Raw genomic sequence first — 19,356 nt, forward strand, 5'->3', positions numbered from 1 at the left:
TTACTACCTATCAAATGGTACTTTTCAGGAAAAGCTCCTCTGGACTTGCCATCACCTCAGATGCCTTTCTTCGTGTATGAAGTCAGCATATATTTTAGGGTGATTAAGGATGATCTCCCTAAGTTCATAGCATTCCTCTCTCAAATCCAAGAAAGCAGATGTTCAGGAACTTTGAAAAGTTTACACTTGGTTGTTGTTGTTTTTGTTAAATTTCAGATGTTTGTTTGTTCACACTGTAAAAATGTTAGCAAGTGAGAAGACAGAATGTTGTTATGTAGAAAAATATTGAAATGCAGAAACCAGAAATACTACATGTAAATGAGAATGGTGATGCAGATACAGTTTCTGATATGAAAAGGATGTGAAGGAGGCATTTTTAAATTTTTAGTATTGTTTTCAATTTGATCAAATCTCCTTTGAAAAGGTGCCACTTGTGTTAGACAAACCTTGTGTGTGTGTTAGTATAGAACCTTATTAGAGAAACAAGCCTCTAGTATATAGGTAAGGGTCTCTATGATGGAATATCACACAATTGTATCACACAGACTGGTTGATTAATAAAATTGCACTTAAAGTTCTACCAGAGCTTTGAGGTTCAAAGAACAAGGAAGAAATTACCAAGGTAAAATACCTAAAATACAACAGATGCAGAGAAGGAAAGAATGAGAGCAGTGAAATGTCTGTGAAGAAGAGCTGAGAAGGTGAGGGAGGGAGGGACAGTGAAATAGAGAAGCAATACTTTAAGGGCTGAAGATATGTTCTCTGGACATCAGCAGTTTGTTTTTTGCCTGCTGTTTCTCATCCTGACTGAAGTGTTTCACTGCATGCCTCTGCATCGCTTCCTTCTCCTCACATCATCTGCAGGATGTTGGAGAGTGAGACTGTGCTGTACTGTGGTACACGGCCCTGCATGGTCCAGAGAGGTGTTGGAAGGAGTTGCCTTTATCTAAGGGTCTGTGTCTGTTCCCAGGGCAGCAGTTGCTCAATTATTTCAGCTCCTATAAGGCTGTGAAATGGCCAATTGTCTGTTATGAGTGAGAACCTGGGTATTCTATCATTAGATTACTGAACCACAATTTAACAAATTGCTTTGAACCACTAGGAGTGTGAACTGAACTCATTAGTAAAAGGGAAAAGTTTACTGTCCCATTGCTAATTGGCTATAAAATCTGGACTCCTAGAGCAAAGTCATTAACAAATGTGATGGATAATTTATAAGGGAGGACTTTAATGGACTTCATGCTTTCTCTAATGGCAAAGCAGGATAAGTAGGTGGATGTAAGACTCCCCCACAAACTGCATGTGCAATGTGTAGGAACAGACTGACTACTCCAGTTGAAGGGTGCAAACATAAACATCTCACAAAAGATTTACATGAACTCTTTTGTACCTAGGACTGACAGAATTATGCTCCTACTTTCATGACTAAATATCATGCTACATTTCAAAGAAAAAAACCTGCAATGTCAAAATGGTTTATGCTGTTCCCATAGATTTTTTTTTCCTAGGAAATATAAAGCTCATGGATCTCATCTTCCAGGATAAAGAAATATACAAGTATTTGCATTTCAGTTGTATCAGAAAATATATATTTCTCAAGACTATTCATATTTCTTTTGAGCCATGGAAAGATAGATTGAACCTCATAAGATTTTTTTTCAGGATTACCTTTCAAAGCCTCAAAATCTGAGAGCAATTGTTCATGTTTAACTATCTCCTGCATCAGTAATTCTTCCTCTGGTGAACTAACTACAGCTCTTTCAATTGATGGATGACTGCTTTAAGACTGATGTCCTGTTGACAAGGCAGATTTGGAGGTACCAGAATTCAGAGGCCTAAGGCAGGACTTCTGGTGCAGGGCAATAAGTAACATATTGCTAGAGAACACATGACATAAATCTATATAGATTTTTAAAAATTTGAGAAAATATATAGGGTATGAAACAGTAAAGTGTCTTAACAATTTGAGAACCTAGGCTTACTACCATACTAGATTAGAATTTCCTATGGGAAATATATTTACTTTTGAATGAACATTCAATGGGAAGTCTCAATTAAATGTTAACACTGATTTTTTTTTTCTGGATAAATTTGCATTGCTTCAGGTTAGACTATTGAGAGAATATACAAGATTTTATTTTATTGCACATATAAGAAATTAAATACAAAATTTCTCCATTCACATTGATACTCCTAGCAGCTGTTGCAAAAGTATTCACTGATACGCAGATATTCCTCTCTAATCCTCCACATAAGCCTTGTAGCCACAGAGGGCTTTGTAGAGTCAGCACAAATCAATGCATCTCATTTAATTAATGCTGAAGGGGGAAATAATCTCACACTAATAAGGCAGCAGACAAACTATCCTGACTGCTTGACTGTGCCTAAGGTCTTAACAGTAAACAGACATGAATTAAGAAGAGTAATACGACCTATATAAAAATGCTGCATCTGCCTGCCATGCTACTCTGTTTGCCTTCAGTAGATGCACACAAACACAACCACTGCTCAGCTTATGTGGGTCATGATTCATAATTGATACATGATGGAGAAAAACTAAATACTGAAGAGCGAAATAGTCTAGTTCATAAGCATGGCAGTGGCTTGCTTTTCATTTTTTGTTATGAAAATTCCAATGTACAATTTAAAGGAACAGTGAAGAGAATCTCTCAATTTTTTTTTCACAAATACACAGAAACAGATTGTTGGCAGACACGTGTCATTATCCACAGAGCTCTAGTACACTACTCATGGCAGGGATAAAGCTATGAAAAAAAACTGTGGCTTTTCCAATGGAAAAAAAAATCTCTCACACTTGACTAATAAAATAAGTATATGTTTTTATTTTTCTCCAATAAAATTATCTATGTAATATTGAAAAGCAGGAAGCTGAGAAAGGGCAATTTATGTGTCTTCCACTAAGGGAAACAGGTAAACAACAGCTCAGTAACCACTTTTAGCTGGTGTTACCACATCTGCTGATGCCTGGAAGCTATTAGCCCCTGCCCACACTGTGCAGAACTGGAATGGATGAAAAATACCGGTGGCAGAATATTTCAAATGGCCACTGAATAGTGCAAACCTTCTTACCGATAAATTTAACTTAAATGTGAAACAAAATACTTTGAAAACGAAAGTAAAAATATTTGGCATACATGACACAGATAAAAATGAAAGTAAGCAAAAAACAAACCACATTGTCTCTCTGCAGCTGAAACTTAGGTCTACTTTAAACTGTTTGCTTGGGATTTTATTTTGAAGCACCTGTTGAGCTACAGAAAGCTAAGGACCTTCTGCAGACAAACGTCTGCCCTCTTCTTCCCAGAGTTCTAACCTAGCAGTAATAGTAGAATTATTTAACTATATTTTGCCCTTCCTTTTCTTTTACAGTCACTCCTATCTTTTTGAGAAACTTGTTTGCACTTGGGCCTTTATAGCTGCACCCAAAATTTCAAAAATTATCACAAGAATCCTCAGATGGGTATATTTATGGTGGTCCTTGTGTCACATCTGTCCTTTAGCTCCTTGGTGTCTGTGAAACAGTCTGTTAGTTAACTCTTAAATCTTTTGAACATAAGATTTGTCAAGCAGGAAAAAGAGCCCTGAAGTATTTTTTCTTCTGCTTCTGTTTACCTATTCTTTTCTGAATAAATCAACTGAATTGTGATGATAAGTAAGCAACATTTTGCAAAACAAACAGCATATTAATTTTTTGGAACAGCAGAGGAGGTCTGTCTTCCAATTCTTTCCACTCAAAACAACATGACTTGTGACACTGGCCTGTTCATGGCCTTGTAAATTTACATGGCAATATCTACATGAAACTTTTGAAAGTCTCACAATTTGAATTTCTTGTGTCATTTGAATATACCACAAAACATATCTCACGATGTATTAATAACATCAGTGTGGGTGCACTTTGTCCCTGTTGTCAGATTTAGAGGTTGTTGTCACAGCTGAAGAAGTTTAATTATCTCCATTTCCCATTTCAGGATTTCATAGTGTCAGAAGACAACAAAAATTCAAGGTGGATTCCAGATAGGCAATCTCTTCCCTTAAATGTTGGTCTTGTTTTCTCTCCTAATTCATCAAATCATATAATATAAAAACTGTAATTATATAATATATTGCTTGGAAAAGAAATAAGAGACCCCCAGGAACTAAGAGTAAAACAGAGAACACCGCAGAAAAACCTGATGACACTTTGGATCAGTTATAAAATTAGTGAAAAATCTAGTAAAAAATCAGTTATAAAATTAGTGAAAAATCATTGCTGTAGGGAAGAAAATAAGCACCTCTGTTGAAATTTAAAAAATAACCCAAGAAGGCTTGAATTATGTGTCATGCCAAGTTCTGCTTGAAAAGCCAAATGCAGATTGATGGGGAGCCACAAGGCACTTTTATTTTCTAGCAAGTGGGGTACTATTGTGATACTACAGAAGTCCCTTATTGATTTGACATAATATAGCTTTTATGTTTGTTCTTAAAGAAAACAAAACAAAACAACCCAAACCACAACAACAAACCAAAAAAAAAACCAAAAAAACCCAAAACAAAACAAAGAGCACACTGAAACCTAGAGAGGATGCCAAACTGAAGAACTGTTACACAACAAAGGCATGAGAAAAACAAGAAAAGCATCATAAATAAATACTGGGAAGATATAAAATAAGATTTAACTGGCAAAGCAGCAGTTTGTACACGTTGAGAAAAATAAAACAAATCACCAGAATGTAACCCATGAATACAAAGCAGTTATTCAGAAAAGGCAGTAAACATACACAGAAATTAGATTGAAAAATCTATATAATTTGTTCTAGCTCCCTTGTATTTGCAAAAGTATGTTAAACCTGGAAAAATGCTGAAGGCAGACAATAAATTGGGCAAGCTTTATGTATGTGCAATACCTATCAATAACAGAGGATCTACTGGAAAGGAAACCATAAATTTAGTGGCATATTCATTAGCATCAATTTAAACCTTTATCATCAAAATCTATTAGATACTTCATTCCCTGTATACATGAGATTCCTGTCAAACAATTTTAGGAAAGTAGAAGGAGTACAGGATTAGCTCAATCCAAATTCCAAGCTTCATCTGCTCACTCATTACGCCATGGACCAGGTTAATGTGCACTCTCCCTCTCAGAGGGAACTGATGAGAAACACAGACAGGAGGAGTGTGAGGTGGGGGGTGGAGTAGTGGAATATCAAGGAACCAGACACCTTAGTGAATTCATCTAGAAAGAAAGAATTCAAAAGAAAACAACACCTAAAAACAAAGGGTTCAGGCTTCCCAACCTACAATAAATACAGTAATAACAAGAAAACTCTTCCATTTTACAAAGGTAAAAGTCTCCCATGAGAAAGAAAGAGATGGAATTTGAGAAAGAAAGAGCACAGCAAAGCAATATTGTGTTTTTGGAAGGATGCCTGTGAATGCTAAGAGCATGTAAACAGTAGCCCTAGCTATAGCAGGAATAAGTAATACATTATTAGCAGCTTTTCCACTGGTTTATTATTCATTGTGGTCACTGTGAATTTAGGCCACATTCACTGATAAAATCTATTGGACCAGAAATTACTATAATGAAGAGAGAGTTATGCCAGGTTAAAAACCATGATGGTTTAGAAGATACTTTTAAAATACCTTTTGTTCTTCTGTTTCTTTGATTCTTGCAGTGGAATTGCACATCAAAATGCACTGCCAGGGCTTCAAAGCATCTCCATCCATACTTGTTCTACACAAAAAGTTGTTCCTAGCAGCAGCATTTTACCTACCACGTACGACACCAACAATATGCTCTTGGACAAACAGTTTCTTTCCTTTTTTTGACACAAAAGCTGGCAGTGCCCATTCTTCAAGTCATTGAAAACTGATTGGCAGTGAGCCATCACTTCCCCTAGTTTCCTACATACTGAAGTGCTTTTATATTTTTTCACTTTTCAAAGGTTACTCTAAACTTAATGCTGAAAAATCATTAATTTCTAACATAGTATATGCTAACACCTTGACTTGATGCATTTGATACATTGATACACTTGATACAACTAATTTATTATATCTCTAATCTGGAATTAATAGTGCAAATTAAAATTGCCTTATTTAATTCAATTTCTTTGATTAGCTATTTTAAATAGATCCAAGTAAATAAATGAAATTTCTGTTATCTTAATTTAACATTAGAGAGTAGAATGCATGTGTGAATTAAACTTAAATTGACCTTTTAATGGCACTAACATTCAGCTTTTCATACCAGTTGCTCAGATACAAGTTTGCACTGCAAGGAGAAAAAAAATGAACACAAAAACTCCACTGATGTCAATTAGCACATTTCTGGCTCACTGAAAACCAGAAACTGCCAGTTTTGACCCTAATGCTGCAGATGCATCCCCTTTAGGAAGGAACACTGTTCCTTCCTGGAGCAATGCAAATATAAAAAATATAAAGTCTTTAACCATCCTAGTTTTACACATGACAGATTTACATGGAGAAAAAGGGCTGTGTACTGTTGAACTCAGGTCAATGCATGCCTGTTAAGGTGCTGAAGAGCAAATGGTAGAGATAAGGCTATTTAAGGAATTTAAAGAATCTGTGGAAATAATTTCAACCTTTCCAAAGTAGTCCTGTGCTTTTTTATTTTTTGTGAATTTGCCTCTTCTAAATGGCTTTATTCTCAAATTTCTAGGTACAGTTATCAAGAAAAATAACAAATCTGCTAATTCTGCTTGTACATATATAAGGTTAAATTTAAATAAAGCACATAAGTAAACAGATGACAGAAAACAGGTTGGTAAATACCATGACTGTTGCATCGTGAGGTTTCCACAAGCCGATTGTTTTGGTCATAGCACGCCATGGCCTGGTAGCGATAGCCTTGCCCACATTCCTTAACATCTCCTTGTACCTTCATTCCCAGCAGCACTTCCATCTTCCCCTCTGGTAAAATGCAATCTGACCAATTTCCCACAGGCTGAGCACTGTACTTGTCACACGGGCAAAACTGATTTTCAATCAGAGGATACAACTGAGAATTTCTACATTTGTCCTTTTTCTTACTTTTTCCTAGAAAGAAGAAATAGTTATTAGCAAGCTTGTATCAGTTTACAGCTTATCTCCTAAAAATTTCATTTAGACTTCTGTAACAAGTGCTTGCAACTACACATATATACCTAATACCTCTTACATTAATCTTTATTAAATTATTGACTTGAATTTCTAAAGTGGTGGATATCCACAATTTGCACAAACACAATTTCTTTTTTAAAAAGAAGATGTAATTTATATTTAATTTGGAAAAAAATGTTTCAGGAGTAAAGTTTGAAAAAGTTAGCAATTAAAAAAATACACTCTTTTTCTCCTATTTCATCAAGAGTGTCCAGTTCAATATCAAGACTTCTATCTTGATCAAGCTTTTTCAAGTTGAAGGAAGAAGTCAAGAAGAAAGTATCATGCATTTTTGCTACACTTGTACCTTCTTTCAAAATGTAAAATTCTTAAATCACCTGTTATTGTATATTTGCTCATAATTACCATTCTTCCCCTCTAATAGAATAAGCTCTTTCTCTGAATTTGTTTCCGTTCAGTTCTGTTCTTGTTTTATTTCCTGAACTGGAGCATAGCCATACACTCAATTTCCCCGTTCCATTAAATACATTTAAATCTTCTTTTTGGTAAAGTTTACTTAGTTTTCCTTTCCATACCAGACAGTCCACATAAATTAATGTAGTAGTCTTTGCAAAAGTGTTACTAAGTACTAAGTAGTTATTAGTTAGATATTGCTGTAAATTAATATTCCGTAGTATTTTCCTTGCTATTCAAAACAAGGCACTGGACATAACTTTGCATCCTTCGTTCTTGTATTTGCTGCAGCCTTCATTTAGAAGAGAAAATGGGTACCTGGAGAAAAGTTTATCATTCTTTTGACAGCACAACTTCTTATTAAATGTATGCTTCTCCTTTGGAAGTATTTACCAGGAATAATTATGAATTTATTCCAAGTCAAGCATTATGAATTAGTCTGAATACACCACAGCACATATCACAGAGTTGGCAAGTTTGAAGAGGTAACTTAAATGAGGACAGGAAGTATCACAAAGTGTTAATGTGGTAGGAGAATATGTACTTTCTTGCTTTGTTTTTAAAATAAGGAAGAATATTGTTAGTCAGTTTTGTTCATTTTTTCCCTTGTGGAAGCAAACCTGACATAAAGCTTACTGGAATTATTAGACAGTCACAGTGAGGCTTCTTGAAGATCATGAATTATTCATTGTCCACTGGTCTTCTGATTTACAGGGGGATGGAGATGGGGATAGAGTTTGGATCCTATCACATTCTTTCTGAGCCTGCTAATGGGCACCCCCCCTTAGCTACCTTTCCTCCACCACAGACAACACAGACTAATTGGCAAAGAGTGCTGTGACAGAGGCCAAGCCTCACTCTTGAGGTTTCAATTATAATTTAGAACCAGGGCATGGGGTTTTTTTCACTTTATGCATAAGAAAAAATAATTAACAAAACCAAAAAAAACCCAACAGATAAAAAAGAAGTTGAAGAAAAAATGTTTCAAAGTGGAACAGTGTCCATTATGTAGAACGAGGAAAAGTCAGTAGCAAGGGTATTACTGGTAAATAATTTTATTCTGCCAAGTAAAACCTAAAGATCCTTCTTTGGACACAAAATAAGAGTATTATTACTTGTCTCAAGAAATAAGGCAAAAAATTAAGCAGTGTATTGCCTCATATGGTCTGTGGTGCTGGATGAAGACAATGAAAAATGGAGAAAGAGAAAACTGGGAGAGCAAACTTTCAGCCAGAGAAAGGACAGGCTTAATGATAAATCTGACATTCAAGACTGCAGCTAAGTTCAAAAGAGGTAAGCCAAAACTAAAGGCTGAAAATGGGGATCTATAGCAAAATGCTGAAAAATACTCAGCTGCCATAGTAATTCTAAATGCACCAAAAAACACCATGAGTAAAAGAAGTCTGCTTTAGTGGAGACCAGGTGTAGGAAGAGGAAGGCAAGTGAGCTAACGTCTGATCCTGTTAAGGTGAGATGATTGCTGACTGATTTGTCAAAACAAAAAAAACCCCACAAGAAAACAACAAACAAACAAAAAACCCCAACAGCTACTACGTGCACCATACTTAGAAAAAATGCATTCTTCTATGTTCTCCCATCTTCTCTCTAGCCACTTACCCATATCAAGTCTCTGACATACGGCACAAGTTTCTACTCATGGGTATTGTTCCACCAGCAGTATACAGAACGTGACACTGGATCTGCTTTCTGCCACTATGACAAACACTTGTCATAAGGGAACCTCTGAAGTCCTCAGGTTTTAAACAAAACATTATCAATAATTAACAAAAGAAGCATTATTTGCTTGTTACTCTTACCAACGAGAGTGCGTTTTCTTGTTCTGACTCCTCCACAGTCCCCATTACAGGGAGAGAATTTTGACCAGTTCGTGAACTGACAGTCATCTTGGCAGGGAATCTGGCACATCTGTGTTAAGGGTGGTAATGGGCCAGAGTATTTAAGGCACTCACTGATGTCAGCTTGTCCTCCATCTTGTCTGCGACAAGTAATTGCTGGAAGCAAAAAAGATGGAGTCTAATTTCGCTTTTTATTCCATTAATGTTTCTATTCAGTTAAGTCTACAACATTCTATAAAAAAATAATTCTGAAAGCCCAGAATGCAACATACATTACAAAATACAACAATATTTACCACTGGTTTTACCTTGAATGAATGCATTTGACATTTCTCACTTAAGATTTTGTTTAAAATAATTTATCAAGACTTACCAGGAAAAAAAAATTTACAGATAACTGTAAATATTATAAAGGTTGCACCAAGTTAACCACACCTGTTATATCACTTTACACATTATCATTTCTCCTGGTATCACTGATACAATCTACATCTCAGACACTAAAAAAATTGCAATATCATCTTAAGTAACATAATTGTTTTATCAGCAGATTGAATTTTAGAAATATGAATAGACTTAAAATTTAGGATCACATTTGAGTTCTGGATACCACTTTACAACCATATTGCTGCATGATGTTCTTCAGCAATTTTTGGTCTTGAAAAAGACTTGAAGAATACAGCATGTTTTGCAGGGAAAGATCATCAGTCAGCAGAGGTGCAGCTTTATAGAACAGGATCGCCATGTCCTGAATAAAAGCTTCTTACTTAAGAAGAAAAACAAGTTCCTTGAGGAAACACCAGGTCACACAAAAGTAGGTGTTGGAACATAAGTATTTACAAAGAATAGGGAGGGCACTTTCATTAATATAGTCTTTAACAATCACAGAATGGTTAATGTTAATGGACCACTGGAGGTCCCTGCTCAAGCAGAGTCCCCTCGTGCACATGGCACAGAATTGTGCCCAGAAGGCTCTTGAATATCTCCAGGGAAGGAGGCTCCACAACTTCTCTGGGGAATCTGTTCCAATGCTCAGCCATCCTCACAGAATAAAAATGCTCTTCCTCATGTTCAGGTGTAACTTTCTGTGCTTCAGTTTCTGCCTGTTGCCTCTTGTCCTAGAATGTGGCACCTCCAAGAAGAGCCTGGCTCCATTATATTGACGTTCTCCCTTCAAATACTTATAAACATTGATATGAACCCCTCTCAGTCTTCTTAAGAGTGAAGAGGCCCAGCTCTCTCAGCCTTTCCTCACAAGAGAGATGCTCCAGTCCCTTAATCATCATTGCCACCCTCAGCTGGATCTGCTCCAGGAGTTCCATATCTCTCTTTTACTGAGGAGCTCAGAACTGGATGCCAGGAGCTGCCTCACCAAGGCTGAGCAGGGGGCAGGTTCATCTCCCTCAGCCTGCTAGCAATGCTCTTCCTAATAAACCCAGGACAGCACCGGCATTTTTGGCCACAAAGGACATCACTGGCTCATGGAAAGCTCATTGTCCACGAAGACCCCCAGGCCCTTCTCCACAGAGCTGCTCTCCAGTAAGTCAGTCCTGATGCATGGGGGTAATTCCTCCCCAAGTGCAGGACCCTGCACTTGCCCCTGTAGAATATCAGATTGTTCTTCTCTGCCCATCTCTCCTAACTGTCCAGATCCTTCTGAATGGCTACACAGCCCTCTGTGGTATCAACCACCCATCCCAGCAAACCTGCTGAGAAGGCACTCCACCTCTTCATGAAAGTCAACAGTGCTTTGTAATTGTTTCTCAAGTATTTTTTTAAGCATGGTTACTTATCTATTCTAAGCTCAATAAACCTAACTTTAGCTCCTTCCCCAAAGCATTGTAAGACTTATTATACAGTAACAAGATAACAAACTTCTAGTTGTTTGTTCACACAATAGAATTATATTTATGCTTCTTGGCATCTGACAACACACAGTAGATGCGCTAGCTCGACTGTAAAATAATTTGGGTCACCTATTGTTGCAGTAGCATTGCATCCAAATATTCTGTATTCATATGAAGAAGCTTTTAATATGATACTCCATAGTTTAAGCATAGCTCTTCTTATTGTGCTGACAATAATTGCTTTATTAGCACAAATTGAAAAGAAAATCAAGTTCAACTGTTGGAGAAAAGGGGAATATGAATGCAACGCTTCAAAATAAAAAAGAAATAAAAAAGAAAACTACCTATAAGTAGGTAAGAAGAGGGGCAGGTGCCCATCTTTTCTCTCAAGTGACCACTGGAAGGATGTGAGGGAATGGCCTGAGGCTGTGTTAGTGGGTATTAGTTTAGACATTAGGAAAATGTACTTCATCCAGTTGGGAACTGAAACAGGCTTCCCAGGAAACTGGTCACAGCACCAAGCCTGACAGAGTTCAAAAAGCATTGGGACAAAACTCTCAGGCACTCTTGGGGCTATCCTGTGCAGGGCCAGGTGTTGGACTTCCTTGAAGGTCCCTTCCAACTCTGGATATTCTATGATTTTATAACTATTTTTTTCCTGGAGGAAAAAAGGAAGCATATTTAAGGAAACTTTTTTTTTAGATTGCTTTAAGGCAATTGTCATGGTCTAGTGACCTGTGATTTCTTAAGAGAGAATTTTAGTCTGACAGTTCTAAACTTAATTTCTGCCTCATGATGACTTAGGAAGCTGAACTTGATGACCTATGTGTTCCGTTTCAAGTCCGTGTGCCTACTAAAACATATCCAAAGGTCCCAAGGGAATTGTTTTTGCCACACATCTACTAGAAAACACAGAAAAGGAGGGAGGTGTGTTTTTCCTGAGACACTGAGCAAACAACTTCCCTGATCCTTGACTGCCCTTTGGAGCAGGGCTGCCAGCACTGTTTGTAATAGGCTCAGTACTGCATTAGGTTGTGCTTATTGGGGGACTGACCAGCTGCACACTGTCTAATACAATTATTCTGTCAAATCCTATTACTATTGGTGAGGTTCACATGAGGAAATTTTTTTTTCAGATATAATTACAGTGAATCAGTGAGAAAAATCAAATATCTAAAAATTAAAAATCCATACTATCAGATTTCTAAGATTACATAAATATTTTTGAAAAACACAAGTCAAACTGCTATCTTCCAATAGAAGCCTAGGCTATGGCTTTGGATTCTTCTGAGATGGTCTTCTCTGCTAATAGCACACATCAATATCCCTAAGATAAAAGCATAATTCAGACTAGTTTTACCATGTGGAAATTCACAGAGGTCAAACCTAAATCCTCTGTCTTGAATTTGGCCCTGCTATATGCACACATCAGCAGAACTAATTGCATTATCTTCATTGCATTCTCAGGGAGACAGAGGCCACAATTTTTAACAGTGAAAACTACACCTAACCAAGGGCTAAAAGACAGTCTAACTAACTTGTCAATATCCTTTAATAACTTTCTTTAAAAGTTTAATACTCATTTTACATACTGCCTCTCCATCTAGCTCTTGGATAGGAGAATAAGCGTTGTCCACCAAAGAACATTCTTTCTTTCTAGCTAAATTGACTTTTTCTAAAACCTATATTCATTCCCTCATCCCTTCTAGTTATAAAACATTACTCCATGAGCAGATAGATATCTATTACATCATAAATTTTTTCAAACTCCTATTAATGCATCTAATTTACATCTGGCAGACTCAGGTGAAAAGTTCCCCTGAGGATTAACACTTTGTTTTTATTTTTCCAGATTAACTGTCAGTTGTACTGTAGCAATCAAAGCAGGAAAACTTCATTCTCAAGACCTAAATATTTCACCTTAATAACAACACAAAGCGGAGGACAGCTTGACATACTAAATCAATTCCTGCATCTTAATTTTCACGGTGCCTCTCCATAACTATTCATGCTACTTCTCCTTGACAAGACCTGGATGACTCTATCTATATTCCATTTGCTTATTGTTATTTTCCAGATTCAGGTATCAATGTGAAAGGTTCCTACTCCTTAGGACTGCTGAAAAGTGGGTATTTTTCCAGTATTAGAAGCAGGGATTTTGTCAACTGTATACATTCCATGAATACATTCTTTTGGCCAGGTAACTGTCTTGACATCTGAAATGCTCTCACTGTTAGAGGAGTTACTTTTTCCACTCACAAGCTAATCTGGGCAAACTCATCCCCTGCCTCTTTGATCAAACCCATGGTTGCTTAAGTAGAGGTTGCTGAAATTGATGATTTACTCAGAGAAGTGTCTTCAACTACTATAAAGCTATATCCAGGCTAATTATTTTGCTCGTACAACCACATTATATTTATTACAGGTATTAGCAGTAAGTGGAAAGCGCATGGTTCTTCCATTACTGAATTAAACACAGTAATTATTAAGTGAAAACATAAAACAAGAATACAGCTAACAGAAAAATCAAATTTAACATGGAAATCATTCACTTATAAAATTGTTCTGGTGTTTAACAACTATTAGCTCCCAGAAGAAAGGTGGGAAATAAACAGCAGTCTAAATTTTATACACAAGGGACTCTGATGTAATTAAAACTTTATCAGATAGCATTGTTTCCACCAAGTCCCCACAGGAAACTACAGGCTAATATATTTCTTGCTGGAATAATGAAGGACTGAGATTGTATTTTAGCAAGTCATGTCATGTGTGAGTCTGTTTAAAACCCTTTCCAGTGCTACCATCATTAGCATACTTCAGCGACATTTCACTGAGGTGTGAGATTCAGTGGCTCCTATAACTAAAAATTTCTTTATAAATGAAGGTGCTCTAGGTTCTCTATTGTCTTTCTTTTACAACACACTTGTGATATAATTTTTTTAAATTGCTAAGTATTTTTAACAACAAAAATATTCTTTTTCAATTCTAGAAAACAAGAGTTATTTCAGCAAACTAACTTTTCTTATGCCTTTTATCATGTTGTCTAAGCTATGATCTTATCTATGTTTATTTCCTTCTTTGTGGGACACAGCAGACTAGACTCAGTGTGACAAAATATTCCTACCACAAAGTATCTTAAGAAGGAGCATATGCCCATAATATTGTGAAAATACAAGACTGAGTGCTCTTTATGTTCCAAAGAGAATAACAATGTATTTCTGTCAAGTAAAGTTGTCTGGTGATTGCGGCTCTTTTTTTTTTTTTTTTTTTTTCCAAATAAGAGGGAGGCTGCTGTGCCTATATAGCTATGTAGTGAGCAAGGAGATTTTGACCACTGGTTCTGCCTTCGAGCCTCCCCATGGCTCTAATAAGCCTGCAAGGCCTCTCTGTGTGCCCATGGCCATCCTGGGAAGCTTCCTCGCATTCCTCTGTCTTCCAAATAACTACACACACCCTGTGAATGAAGAATCATGAGAGCTCAAGACCAGGTCTTTAATAAAGGCCAATTCCCAGTGACATCAAGCACAGCTATTCAGGTATTTTCTCTGACAGCCAGGTCACTTTAACTTCTGTTTAAATTTACAAATAACCTTCCTCTTGCTATTACAGAATATACTGATATATTTTGCAATTTTCATTCCATTCCTCCCACAAAACTCTGAGGAAGATTCATGGTGGCAAGGACTGCAGGCTGTGCATCCTCCTGCAAATCTTTTTTCGGTCACTGGGATGGCCCTTACCATGTGCATCCATCCACATACATCACGATGTGATTCGGTTATTGCAGTTTGGGCACTCGAGCTTCTCATCTGCCACCTGTCCTCTTCACTGCCATTGGGATGCAGCCCAACAAGCCCTACTTAAATTTGCAGGAGCTACTGGCAAAACAAGTTTTATTAACTTTCTTAGGTTTTCCTATACAATTCAAAAGGGAGTTGATCTGTATTTTTAGGTTCCTTCATAAGCCACTAAGTTGAGATTTACTAACACAGATTTAAGCATAATGCATACCTGTCTAAATTGCCCCCAATTTGAAACTTAGCTTGGGTTTACTAAGCATTTATTCTCTTGTCTGGTTGTTGCCTTATTTTTATTTTCTTGGTGGGGGGGAGGGGGTGTTTTGTATTTGCCATCACTGTGCCTCTCTGTCCTGAATTTCAGATGACTCATCAATACATCTAATCAAACAATCTTGTTACTTGAAAAACAGTTTATGAAAATAAACATAAATGTTGCAGCCAAATACAGCTTTTCTCTGTATTTCCTTTTCTTATTGGGTAGGGTCAAAAGGAAGTTTCAAACTCCTTGCTGATGCACATATATCATCTCTTGAGGGTTTGAACAAAAGACAGAAGTCTTAAGTTGCTTCAGTTCTGCAATACATTCCTGCCCTGCTTACCCACCATTAAAAGGCATTTTATCAGGGATACAAATTCAGATTTTCATTCATCATAGGAATTCAATACAATTGTCATGACTGCTAGCCTTCTTCAAATAAAGTTCATGACTACAGCAATGAAGTTGCTGCTCAGTATTAAATGCTATTTTACTGTGCTTAAGACTAGCTATAAATATTTGCCCGTTGTTTGTATGAATAGCTAACAAACATTTTATAAAAATACTTCTAAAAAATTCTTTTTTTTTAACCAAAACCCAGAAACCACCATTCTCTTTCCTCTGCATTGACCCAAGGTAGTTTTACGACATTCATATAACCTGACATGATTTGTAACAAAACTTCATTATACAAGACAGATAGAAACAAAGCTGTCTTTAACAATGAATCACAGTTCTAAACTTTATGATCCACCCAAGTATCTCTTTTGGCAAGAAGGATAAAATGTGATAAAAAAGCTGAAGAATGGAAGCGTAAATAGTAAAGCTGTGATACAAAGCAAGGCGTGCATATGCTCTAGTTACTCACAGACTCCTAAGATCAGACACCTAACCAGTCATTTTTAATGATTTCTAACTTCCAGTTTTTCCTTCAGATTTAATTATCTTTCTAACTAAAATATTAACAGTAGCACTTTATTTCGTTAAAAATAAAGTGCTAATGAATGCATGGTCAGATGTGCCTTTTCCCTGGTGTACATGCCGATACTTTCCCATTTAACACATTTGCTGATAATCTATGTGCTACAGTGTTTGTGCGTGGGCAATCAGATCAGAAATAGGACAAGCTGATAGCAATGGCAACATCCCCTTGCACTGAAAAAGAGGAACTCAGAACTCTTTCCACATAGAAGAATGGAATTAATTGCTCTACTGAGTATCAACACAAAACGAAAAGTCATGGGAAAACAAATGGCAGAGATTACTTTTATAAGATTATTGTTTCACTTTGTCAAAAACAAATTGGCACAAACAGATGGATGCATGTGTGATTTCTGCATTCATGAGCACCAGCAACTTGAAAGAGAACTCTTTCTCAACTGATAAAGAAATGCTGGTATGTCAACAATTTTCAAAATGTGGTCAATATTTGTACAGAATTCACCAACAAACAGCTAAATGTACTGATCAAAATGTACTGATCAAAATATCTGTATTACAGCAGCAATCATAAATGCAGCACCAGAATGTTATATCAAATGGACTTCATATTTCAGTGTTTAGCATTTTGTGATTCTGAGGTGGTTAAAAAGAATTGCACAGTAGTAGCTCAGCCTTTTCTGTATCTACATCACAAAATAGCCATTAAAGAAATTCTTTATAGTACAGAATTTTTTAGTGACACATTATTATGCAGCCTGCAGAAATTTTATTTAAGAGTAGCCAAGTGTGCAGGAGGGAGCCAAGAATTATCAGGGAGAGGAGATAAAACCTATTCTGGAGTCTTCCTTCAGGAACTGGTGAAATCTTTCTAATACTGACCAGGGCAGAGCTCAGTTAGGCAGATGTTTGCTTTCAGGTCAGCCTCCCTTCAGTGAGCACCTTGCATTTAATAAACTCCTGTGCAGGGGGCCAAACAAAGTAATGTGTATCACTAAAAATTCACACATGGCTATTTTGATGGTGGAATTTGTAAGAGGGGACAGGGAATCTGTTGATGCCCTGTGTAGGAGATAAACTATATTATCACATAAAACACACTATTCATGTTCAAAATGCAATTTATTGAGATGTAGAGTGAAAAAAAAACTTTAGTTTAGTAATCTCTTTAGTTTAGTAATCTCTAGAACTAGAGAAGGGTGTTTTCCTATGTGAAATTTACCTTTGTGCAAAAATTTAACTTGCATTTCCAAGTCATATTCATTGTAAAGGGAAAATATTTTACTTGTGTCAATCTAAGGAAAAGCAGTACTATTGTGTTTATCTCCCACAGATTATCAGTTTACATTACTGAGTAAAAAACTAAAAGATATGGTCAAGACATTACGAGGTATTACAACACTGAGACATGATACATAATAGACCTGAGTTGTAAACTTACATTTTATGTTAATCACTTACATAAATGGGAAAAATATCGGGCAAAACCCCCTTTAATGCCTATAACTCACCACTGCAACAGCTTTAACAATATTTAGACTCATATTTTGATATCTAGACTCAGGTGCAAATAAAATTTCATTTTCCGACTTGAATAATTTGCTCTGTGAATTCCACAATGGAATTTATAGATGGGATAGACCCGACAAAGAGCAGTAGTAAACAAAAATCTTCCTTTCTAACTACTGATCTCAGAAACATTCACAGAATTCTATCAAAAACACTGGCTGTCTTCAGGCTTAGCTGCTCCAGGGGTTCCTAATTAAGGATTACTCATCCTACCACTTGACCACATTACACTAGAGAGCTACTTCCATTTTATCTGCTTGTGGGAACAAGATTACTGCTTGAATACATCATCTTTCACAAGATCGAACTGTGTAGCACCAAAGGGAAATTCTGCCATTCTGTTTTAACAGATTTGAAAACTACATGGTTATTAAATTCAAAATCAGGTATTATTCTATATATGTGTGCCCTGTACATGATTGGAATTACATTTAAGAAAATAAAAAGAAACTCTCATGACATGAAAGAATAATAAAACCCAATCTGTATGCACTATTATTAACCATCTTTCTTTATTAACTGACTTTGAGACAAAGTCAAGAGATTTAGGTACTACCATGCAAGCACAGAAGACACCACTTTTTACTATCTGAATTCCTACCATCAAAGACAGAAATCTTATTTTCTCAGTGTGTAATCTGAATGTATCCTCCAGAGCTGCTAGAAATAGATTCCATTGTGATAGACCTTTGAAATAATTACCCCAGCCAGAAGTCTTTTGTATTAGCAGGCAATGCCTTAAGGTTTCATTTCGTGGTAAGCTCTAAATTGATCTCCTGTGACACTTTCTGAGTAAGTGGTAGGAGCTACTAGCTTAAGATTTACTCCATAACTTTTTAAGTATACCATGACCTCCTTTCATACTGCAAGGAAGTTAATGACCTGAACATTTCACTTCTGCAATGTCCTTCCTCGGCAATGGCACAATCTGCTGAGCCAATAGTGCTTTAACAAAGAGAAGTTTGCACTCAAACAACAAAGGAGAAAAACCTTCCTGGAATTCAAGGTTGACCAGTAGTTCAAGGCAATTCAATTACTGTAACACAGTAAATAGGAATTGCATTTATTTTCCTATTGAATGTATTTAATGCACTAAAAACCCCCTATCCTGGCTATATTTAACAGAGTCACACATATACAATTCTATTAAAACCACAAAATTCTGTGTGAAGACAGGGGACAGCAAAGCTGCATTCGGATGTGAAAATTATTTGCTGTTTATTGGAAATGGTGCAAAAATATCTGGATCATTGGGTTCAAAGGGTCAGTGGTTTAGAAGTCTAACCAGCAGCTGGTTAAGACTGTTTCACCTCAGTGGTTAATTCCGGGCACAGTTCTGCTTAGTCTCTTTAACAACCTGTATAGAAAGCATGCTCAGCAAGTTTGAAGACAATGGTAGTTTGAGTTGTCAGTACCTACTGGAAGGACTGCCATTCAAAGGACCTTGATAACCTGAGGAATTGGGCTGGCACTGAACTTTAACAGTGCAAATGCAAAGTCTTGCATCT

General features: G+C 36.6%; 1 protein-coding gene across 1 annotated transcript in view; it reads right to left on the reverse strand.

Moving 5' to 3' along the window:
- Positions 1–19,356, reverse strand: part of THSD7A (thrombospondin type 1 domain containing 7A) — a 190,614-nt gene that overhangs the window by 35,568 nt on the left and 135,690 nt on the right. Inside the window, exons 13-14 of the mRNA XM_088162275.1 lie at positions 9,399–9,593; positions 6,802–7,065 (exon numbers count right to left, since the gene is read on the reverse strand). Of these exons, the coding sequence (XP_088018401.1) occupies positions 6,802–7,065; positions 9,399–9,593 (459 nt within the window). The remainder of the gene's footprint in view (positions 1–6,801; positions 7,066–9,398; positions 9,594–19,356) is intronic.

Source organism: Sturnus vulgaris, chromosome 1 (assembly GCF_052056855.1).
Source record: "Sturnus vulgaris isolate bStuVul1 chromosome 1, bStuVul1.hap1, whole genome shotgun sequence".
NCBI lineage: Eukaryota > Metazoa > Chordata > Aves > Passeriformes > Sturnidae > Sturnus > Sturnus vulgaris.